General features: G+C 39.7%; 1 protein-coding gene across 3 annotated transcripts in view; it reads left to right on the forward strand.

The window, feature by feature from the left end:
• CHST10 (carbohydrate sulfotransferase 10) overlaps positions 1-10,024 on the forward strand; it is a 45,030-nt gene extending 35,006 nt beyond the window's left edge. For all 3 annotated transcript variants that reach the window (XM_089681264.1, XM_089681265.1, XM_089681262.1), the window contains exon 6: positions 5,781-10,024. In XM_089681264.1, the coding sequence (XP_089537390.1) occupies positions 5,781-6,318 (538 nt within the window). In that variant the 3' untranslated portion in view covers positions 6,319-10,024. The remainder of the gene's footprint in view (positions 1-5,780) is intronic.
• Positions 10,025-10,470: the final 446 nt, after the last annotated feature.

Genomic DNA, 10,470 nt, shown 5'->3' on the forward strand with positions numbered 1-10,470 from the left:
AGCACACTGGTCCAGATCGCTGGGCTCAGCTTTCCGGATCAGTGTGTTACTGTGAAGCACACACCCCCTGCCGCCTAGTGAAACACTCCCCCACACAGTTAACCCTTTGATTTCCTTCAAATGTTAACCCCTTCCTCCCCAGTGCCATTAGTACAGCGTCAGTGGTTTTTTTTTTTTCTTGCACTGATCACTGTATTGGTGTCATTGGGGATGTCAGTGACCCCAAGTCAGTTCCCCCCCAGTGCCAGAATGTCCTCTGCAGTCCTGCCATAAGTCGCTGATCGCTGCCAATATTAGTATTTGAAAAACAAATTCCAGTATATATACCGCCATTTGTAAACGCTATAGCTTTCATGTAAACCAATTAATTTACACGTATTTGGATTTTTTTTTTTAGCAAAGACATGTCGCAAGATACATTTTGGCCTAAATTTATGACGAAATTTGATTTTAAAATTTTTTTACTGGACATTTTTTATAGGAAAAAGTCCAAATTATTGTTTTTTTTTTTTTTCCTCAAAATTATCGGTCCTTGTTTTTATAGCGCAAAAAACTAAAAACTGCACAGGCGATCAAATACCACCGAAAGAAAGCTCAATTCACGGGGGAAAAAGACGTAAATTTAATTTGGGTGCAGTGTTGCATGACCGCGCAATTGTCAGTTAAAGTAACACCGCGTTGTAACACAAACCGCTTCCTGACCGCCCTATAGCAGAAATACTGCTACAGAGGCACGGCTGTGCAAAATCACACATATATACGTGATTTGCGCTCCCATGGTTTTTACGCCCCTCCTAGATAGCGTCAGATTGCCCGTCAGTACACCAGTAATCACAATTACCCCCCACCCCCTTCACCCCCAGCAAGTGCAGTGTCAGTAGGTCACTGTCACTTGATATATTGCACACAAAACCGCAGTGTTTGCAGAATCAGGCCTGATCTCTGTTTGATGACTTTAATATGCAGCAGAGTGCCAGTACTAGTGCCACGCTACCTTTTGGTGAACTGGAGAGCACCAGTGGCCTAGTACATCCTGGTCTTTCACATACCAGCACTGCAGTATCACTTGCTGATGTGGCGAGTCCCATAAGTGCAGTACAAGCTGGTGCAGTGGCGAGCACAAGTATTGTCCTACAGCCACCAAGAATTCGCACACAGGCCCATAGAGCCCCTAGTATCCTTCCGGATGTGCTTGCAAATCCCAATTGGTAGCCCACAAATTCTGCAACACCCGTACTTCCCCCATTCACTGCCCAACCCGGAAGTCAGGCAGAAACAGCAAATTTAAGTACTCCCATTGATTTTTGGAGCTGTTTTTCACGGAATGTGATAAAAGCAATTTATATGCACAACAATTTATCACTGCAAACCCAAATTCAAACCTTGCCAGACCATTCACATGGAATTTCATTACGGTTTCTGAATGTAAATTTTTTTTTTTTGGGCCTAACCCTCAACATGGGCATTACTAAAAAATTTATTACAGTTGTATTAGTCCACAGACCCGATTCATCATATGCCGTGTTCTCTGCTGCCATGGCCAGGCATAGATAGGAGAGTATAATGTGTTTTATGCATTTCAACGACAACACAATATGTCATCCTCGAGGTGACCCTGAATTTGACTGGCTCCACAAAATTCAGCCCCTTGTAAATCCCCTTAACCAAAAATTTGGAGAGGTCTATACTCTCCAGCAAAAAATCTGCGTTGAGTCCCTCATTAATTTTTCTGGCCGCATTACATTCAAACAATTTCTCCCCAGCAAGCGTGCCAGATATGGGGTCAAGATGTATAAGACCTGTGAGAGGGCAACAGGCTATACTTATAAGTTTCAGATTTACGAGGGAAAAGATAGTCACGTGGAGCCCCCTGGATGCCCAGACTACATGGGGAGCAGTGGCAAGATAGTTTGGGACTTGGTGTCATCCCTTTTTCATATGGGGTACCACTTATACGTGGACAATTTTTATTCAAGCGTGCCACTATTTAGACATTTGTAAAATCTTGGAACTGGCGCATGTTGTACAGTGTGACCTAATGTGTGCCCACCATTAGAAGCGGGTGTAGGCAGGGCGGTAGATTTCTTTTTTTTTTTATTCAGCCCACACTCTGCATACAAAAAAATAAAAAAAGAACATAGCATATATACTCAACAAGGACCAGCGACGTACTGGTACATCACTGGACTTTTAATGGTTATACCAGGATGATGCCTACAGCTGCAGGCATCATGCTGCTATCGTTTGTTTCAGCCGGCAATCGGCTTTCATTTAAAAGCAATCATAGTGGCTAATTAGCTGCAGGATTGCTTTTACAAGCAGCGGGAGACAATATCACCCTTCCCCCGTTGCCTTCCATGGCCTTCTTGGGCAGTCCCGTGCCATTGAGGGAACCTGAGAATGCAGCCGGTGTTTCTGCCAGCTGACCACAGAGCTGATTGGAGACCAGAATGGTGCCAATCCTCTCTATAAGAAGTCGGAAGCTATGAGCATTTCATCACTTCATTTTCTCAGGATATAAACAGCGCCATTTGTAAATTGGGAAAGCATCTGATCACACCGATCTTGGTTTGATTAGATAATGTATGGGCAGAGGAGAGATCTAGAGTCTGATAGACCCCAGATTTCTCAAAAAAGAATATATGACAATGCCAATTGACATTATAGGGGATATTTGAATTCCCTGTGATAGCATTAAAAAAAAAAATAACTTTAAAAAATAAAATCACTCTCGCCCTCCCCCCCCCCCCCCCCCCCATGCATGTGAGTTATCGCTGTGAACGTCAGATCAAGGGCAGTAATTCTAACACTAGACCTCCTCTGTAAATCGCCATTGCACGGGGCATGCACAGTTTTTTTTTCATGTTTGGTATTTATTTACTCGGCATACCATCATCTTTTATATTTTACCAAATAATTGGGCAATATATATTGTGCTTTTGTGCATTAAAAGTAAAAAAAAAAGTGTACTGCGCGAGTGCTATATAACATAAAAAATTGCAGCACCTACCAGTACATTCACTATTCACAAGGACCGACAAAAATATATATAATGTTTTTGGGGGTTTAAATTAATTTCCTAGCAAAAAATACTGATTTTTTTTTTCATGTGAACAAAAATTGTCAGAAAAGTCTTGATCTTTAGGTGGTTAGATTAGTGAGTGATGTGTGGCATAAACTTCTAATGCTGGGCATAAAATGCCCCTATCCCCCAAAATGACGCCTTTTTGGAAAGTAGACACCCAAAACTATTTGCTGAGAGGCATGGGGAATCAATAGAAAAATATGTTTTTTTTACAAGTTTTCGGAAAATGACAAAAAAAAGTTTTGTTTTTTTTTTTTACACAAAATTGTCACTTAAATGCTTTATTGCCCACACATGCCATTGGTATATGTGGAATGACTCCCCAAAATACATTCTGCTACTTTTCCCGAGTATGGGGGTACCACATGTGAGAGACGTTTCGGCAGTCTAGCCAAGTACAGGACCCCAAAATCCAATTAGCACCTGCAGGCTTTTAAAGGGCTTTATTTCCTCATTATACTTCCTGATTACCTATCACAGTTTCGGAGGCCCTGAAATGCCAGGATAGCACCAACCCCCCCCCCCCCCCCCAAATGACCACTTTTTGGAAAGTAGACACCCCAAGGAATTTGATCAGAAGCATGGTGAGTATTTTGCAATCTTGTTTGTTGCCACAAGTTTTTTGAACGTAAAGAAAAAAAAACAAAAACATTTTTTCTTTTCTTTTTTATATCTCAAAACCTTGTGAGAAAAAATGAGATCTGCAAAATACTCACCATGCCTCTTTTTAAATTCCTTGTGGTGTCTACGTTCCACAAATGTGTCATTTTGGAGGGGTTTGGTGCTATCCTGGCATTTCAGGGCCTCCGAAACTGTGATAGGTAGTGAGGAAGTTATGCACCTTCAGGCTTTCAAAGTGGTCATTGGATTTCAGACTCCTGTATGTGGCTAGGATCCTAAAAAGTCTCACACATGTGGTATCCCCATACTTAGTAGAAGTAGCAGAATGCATTTTGGGGTGTAATTCCACATATACCCATTGCTTGTGTGAGAAATATATCATTTGAATCCTGCCTGGAGTTTGCATGTTCTCCCTGTGACTGCGTGGGTTTCCTCCGGGTACTCCGGTTTCCTCCCACACTCCAAAGACATGCTGGTAGGTTAATTGGTTCCTGTCTAAATTGTCCCAAGTATGTGTATGTATGAATGTGAGTTAGGGACTTTAGACTGTACACTCCTTGAGGGTTAGGGACTGATGTGAATGTATAATATATATATGTAAAGCGCTGTGTAAATTGACGGCGCTATATAAGTATCTGAAATAAATAAATAAATAAAATTTAAATGACAACTTTGTGTAAACAAAAAAAATGTTTTTGTCATATTTTCCAGAAGCTTGTGGGGGAAAAAAAAAACCTCCCATGGACTCAATATGCCTCTCAGCAGATAGCTTAGGGTGTCTACTTTCTGAAAAGGGTCATTTTGGGGTGTTTGTACTATCCTGGTATTTTAGCACCTCAATAAATGTGATGGGCAGGCAGAAAGTAAAAGCTGTGTAAATTACAGTATCTATACCATAGTTTGTAGACGCTATAACTTTCACACAAAGCAATCAATATACACTTATTGGGATTTTTTTACCAAAGACATGTAGCAGAATACATTTTGGCCTAAATTTATAACTAATTTTGAGTTTACTATATATTTTTTTATAGCCAAAAGTAAAAAATATTGCGCGAAAAATAAAAAGTGCACAGGTGATCAAATACCGGGGAAAGAAAGCTCTATTTGTGTAAAAAAAGAATGTAAATTTTGTTCGGGTACAGCATTGCATGTCCGCACAAGGAGAAGTTTGTTTACAAACAACAAAAAAAAACATACACACTCGCCTCCAAGCAAACAATAAGATGCCCCCTTTCATTCTTCCTCCCATTACTGTCATAATGAATATGGTTGCTTTGCACAATAACAGATGCTACTTAAGATATTTTGATAAAAAAAGATTATTGCCTTGCAAGACATGGTGGTTTTTTTGTTTTTTTTTTAGTTCAGTACTTTGAGTTCTTAATCTGAAGAAAGTTGTTTTTTTGTTTTTTTTGTTTTTTTTTTACTAAGCTACACTTCCCTGGGTGGATGCAGCAGCAGTCTCCCGCCGGCTCTAAGTGTGAGAACTCAGCGATCACATGACCTCACATGCATTCTCACAGCTGCTCTAAGCAGACACAGGTGATTGTCAGCCACCGCTGTCTGCTCTGCCATTATCAGCGCTCACTGGCGTGCTACCCTGTTGAGGGGGAGGGAAAAGTTGGCTCAGGCTCTCAGCACATCGCTGAAAGGCTGAGCCAGGTGCCGCTCCAGACTCTGGGGTGGATCCCAACTTTGAAGTCGGGATCTTTCCCCAGCCTGGACCAGCTGAGTGACGTCAGCTAACAGAGGGCTTCAGCCTGCTGTCAGCTGCAAATGGGTCTTTGGAATTATTACTCCCTTAAAGGAGAAGTACAGCCAAAGCAGCGGCATGATAGTCAGTCAGTAGAAAGAAGTCAGCGATTGTAGTCTGTTTATTTCTTTTTTGATGATTTTCTTTTAATATGGTTCTGTTTTTTGTTTTTTAAAGCTGCCAAAATGTTGAACTGGGGTATCACTTTGGAAATGTGCATAATTCTCTGACGATATAGTATTTACCTGATATATTACTATAATGCCTAATGCTAATGTATAGAATAATTATTATTTTTTTATTTCTTGCTGATTTCAGACTGAACTCCTATTTCAAATTTTTTATTGTGCGCGATCCATTTGAACGTCTTATTTCTGCCTACAAGGATAAATTTGTACATAACCCTCGTTTTGAACCATGGTACAAGCACAACATAGCTCCTGTCATCATCCGCAAATACAGGAAAGATCGCTCAGAGACCAAAGGAGGTCTACAGTTTCAAGACTTTGTACGATACTTGGGGGACCCAAACCACAAGTTTCTAGATCTCCAGTTTGGGGATCATATAATACACTGGGTAACATATGTAGAACTTTGTGCACCTTGTGAAATTAATTACAATGTGATTGGACATCATGAGACTCTTGAGGAAGATGCTCCATATATCCTGAAGGAAGCAGGTATAGACAGACTGGTATCCTATCCTCCTATACCTCCAGGAATCACACGTTACAATAAGACAAAGGTGGAACAGTATTTCTCTAAAGTATCAAAGAGAGACATCCGACGCCTTTATGAGAGATATGAAGGAGACTTCAAACTTTTTGGATATAAAGAGCCAACTTTCTTATTTTAATTATGTGGTATTAACTACTGTTGAAGTCCTGCTGCTTGTCATGCCTGCAAGAGGACATTAAAACATAGAGTAAAGGCAGAAAAAGACTAAATAGTGGATCTAGCCTGCCCCCTTTTTTTAATTTATTGTTTGTTTTTTAACCTTTTTGTCTGAGACAACTGGGTCACTTGAGTTTGTGGTTGTCTGTGATGACAGTTTGCACTTGGCCCACTTGCACTGATGCACTGCTCTCTTACTACATTTTATGGGGTGGGAGGTTGTTTTTCTTAAACAACTGTGGATTTTCTTGAGGAACAAATCAAATGTGAACAACAAAGTTTATTGTTTACAGCCTAAACATATTAGCAATATACACTGTAGGACATTTAAAGCCCTGGCAAGCCGTTGCATTGTTACAGCAGTCACCTTTGATTTACTGGTCATTTTTGTGTTTACATGTAATGTGCCATTCAAAGTCAGCCACAAATCTGAACAATGCCAGCTCTCCCTAAAGGAAATATAGTAAGGTTACAAATATATATGGCATTGCAGGGTTTATGGTGACTAAATTGTGTGAAATTTTGTAATAGGATTCTTGCATCATAAACTATAATGTCCTGGACTATCTTACTGATGGTACTACACATACAGTTGTGTTCAAAATAATAGCAGTGTGTTGAAAAAAGTGAATAAAGCTCAAAATCCTTCTAATAGCTTTTATTTCCATACACACAAATGCATTGGGAACACTACACATTCTATTCCAAATCAAAACATGAAGAAAAATATATCAAATTTGTGTTGTTCCTCTAAACAAATTGAAGAAAAGTGAATATTAGACTGTTCAAAAAAATAGCAGTGTTTGTATTCTTCTTTACAAACTCAAACATTCACTATATAAACTGAAAAATGTTTGAAGATTTTGCTTTCCTTTGAATCAATTAATATTTAGTTGTATAAGCACTGTTTCTGAGAACTGCTGTACATCTGTGTTGCATGGAGTCAACCAACTTCTGGCACCTGTGAACAGGTATTCCAGCCCAGGATGATTGGACTACATTCCACAGTTCCTCTCTATTTCTTGGTTTTGCCTCAGAAACTGCATTTTTGATGTCACCCCACAAGTTTTCTATTGGATTAAGATCCGGGGATTGGGCTGGCCACTCCATAACGTCAATCTTGTGGGTCTGGAACCAAGATGTTGCACGTTTACTGGTGTGTTTGGGGTCGTTGTCTTGTTGGAACACCCATTTCAAGGGCATTTCCCCTTCAGCATAAGGCAGCATGACCTCTTCAAGTATTCTGATGTATTCAAACTAATCCATGATCCCTGGTATGCGATAAATAGGCCCAACACCGTAGTATGAGAAACATCCCCATATCATGATGCTTGCGCAACCATGCTTCACTGTCTTCACAGTGTACTGTGGCTTGAATTCAGTGTTTGGGGGTCGTCTGACAAACTGTCTCTGGCCTCTAGACCCAAAAAGAACAATCTTACTTTCATCAGTCTACAAAATGTTGCGCCATTTCTCTTTAGGCCAGTCAATGTGCTCTTTGGCAAATTGTAACCTCTTCAGCATGTCTTTATTTTCAACAGTGGGACTTTGCGGGGGCTTCTTGCAGATAGCTTGGCTTCACATAGGAGTCTTCTAATTGTAACAGTACTCACAGGTAACTTTAGACCACCTTTGAACTTCCTGGAGCTGATTGTTGGCTGAGTCCTTGCCATTTTGGCTATTCTTCTATCCATTCGAATGGTAGTTTTTCGCTTTCTTTCACATCTTTCAGGTTTTGGTTGCCATTTTAAAGCATTTGCAATCATTTTAGCTGAACAGCCTATCATTTTCTGCACTTATTTATGTTTTCCCCTCTCCAATCACCTTTTTAATCAAGGTACGCTATTCTTCTGAACAATGTCTGGAACGACCCATTTTCCTCAGAATTTCAGCAAGAAATGCACTGTAACCAGCATGTACATTTGCTGCCTTCCTTCCTTAAATAAGGGCAATAATTGCCACCTGTTTTTTCAAAGAATGAATGACCTCACTAATAGAACTCCACACTGCTATTATTTTGAACATGCCCCTTTCAATTAGTGATTCAATTACACAGAATCAGCAGCATGCATGTCATGACTGTTGGGTCTGTTGGATTTCTATTACTCTACTACACCTGCTAGTAAATTATTTGCCATGTAGAAATATCATTTCTACCAAAAACAGTGATTGATCAGGTTAGTGATGTCTGACTGCTATTATTTTGAACACAACTGTAAGTAAATTCTAGATAAAGCATCAAACAACTTTACCAGGCTAAATAGAACCTTCACCTTTGCTGAAGACCAAATCATTGTGCAACCCTGCTGCTGCTTCTTCTCCCTTACTACAGAACTAGAGGCAACAATTACAATTACCAATTTCCTGTGGTGTTCTACTATACAAGAGATACCCGATATTGCACCTTATTTCTATATATCTAATGGTGTGCTGTAGGTATACTAGCACTTAAATAGAAACAGTAGGAAGAAGATTCTGCTGTTACTTTAAAGTGAAGTCATTCACAATCACCTAAGCAAATCCGATTACTGTTCTTTAAAATAAGCCAGTTTTTTTCTTTTCTGACTGCAACAGCTTTGCAGCATAGTTGCTGAGATGGGCAGGGCTGGTGGTCCTACCCCGCATAGGGTGCTTTCAAATTACCATAGGTGTGCCAACATCTAGCACTTAGGCTGGCCTTACTTAGATTTCTCCATCCATGCTATACAGTACAGATGGATAAATCCCAGCTGTGACTATTGTATTCTGCCAGCTGGTGTAGTCAGGGCACAAGAAAGACTGACAAATTCACCAGGTATTTAGACATTTTAAAAAAGGTAAATTATGAAAGTTTAACATGTACTTTAGAGTTGATTTGTGGAAAGGTGTTCGAAGTTTAGATATACTTTAACCCTGTTATAGTAAGCTTTTAAAATGAATCTATAAATGTAAGCGGACACTGTAATACTCTCCTGTTACCACGTCACCAAAGTCCACTCCAATCCTTGGAAATATTTTGCTAAAGTTCGTAAGTGAAAGACACCTCCGTGAGAGATGATCCCTATGGTCTACCACTGCTCTCACTTGTTTGAGGTCAGAGGGAGGAAAAGGTGAGTGCTGCAGAGGACCACAGAGATAGATACTCTCAGAAATGTTGGTTCCCCTGCAGACTTTGACAAAATAATTCTAGGGATTGGAGTACAGTTTATGGAAGTGGGCAGCAGGAAAGATTTTACACAGTTCTTTTACAGGTATGGCTTTCTTTTTATTAGCTTGCTAAAGTCACATGGTTACTTTAAAAGGGCGATGGGGACCCTTCATATTACCTAGACAAGAAGTGTGAAACATGAGTTGGCTTTTTTATTTGGCCTGGGAAACTCCCTTGAATAGAAATAGGATAAACGCTGTTTAATGGTCCTCCTGCGTACTGCAGCTTCCATCCATATGTTCAGTGGTGCTTTAAAGCCAACTTTGAAACAATTATACTCCTATTAGGACAAAAGTTTGCTGCTGTTTTTGGGATTGTTATGGCTAACATGAAATCAAAGGACTGCATTTAAATCCTTCTTTTTTATAATACTTGGGGAAATATTCATGAACTGACTTTTGTAAAATTGCTTGATGGTGTGTGGGTAAAAAGGTGGGAAGACTTAAAATAAAAAGGATATTCAGCCATGGCTTAAAATAAATATATAGTTTCTTGAGTGTCTTTCTTCTAAATGTTTGTCTTTTGTGTTAGTCAAATACAGTATAATCATTTTTCTAATTCCTTACAGTGGTTCATAATTTCCCAGCAGCCAGTTAACTGCTCTCTGCAAAGCAGAGGGGCGGCAAGGGCTTCTGCATTTCTGAAAGGTCTAAAGAATTTACATATACTTAACAAGCAGTAAAAGAGCTTTAACCACTTGCCCTCCAGAGGATTTACCCTGCTTCCTGATCAGGTAATTTTTTTGCAATACGGCGTTGCATTACTTTGACAATTGCGCAGTCATGCAGCACTGCACCCAAATTAAATTTATGTCCTTTTTTTCCCCACAGATAGAGCTAAAATGATAAAATGAAGTCGGATCACACCAGAAAATTAAAAATAAACTATTTTTTTTAAACCAGAGTTAAGTGTCACTTTGACTATGTG

The sequence above is a fragment of the Staurois parvus genome, unplaced genomic scaffold, assembly GCF_062004578.1.
Source record: "Staurois parvus isolate SC_StPar_1 unplaced genomic scaffold, SC_StPar_1.0 ptg000262l, whole genome shotgun sequence".
Taxonomy (NCBI): domain Eukaryota; kingdom Metazoa; phylum Chordata; class Amphibia; order Anura; family Ranidae; genus Staurois; species Staurois parvus.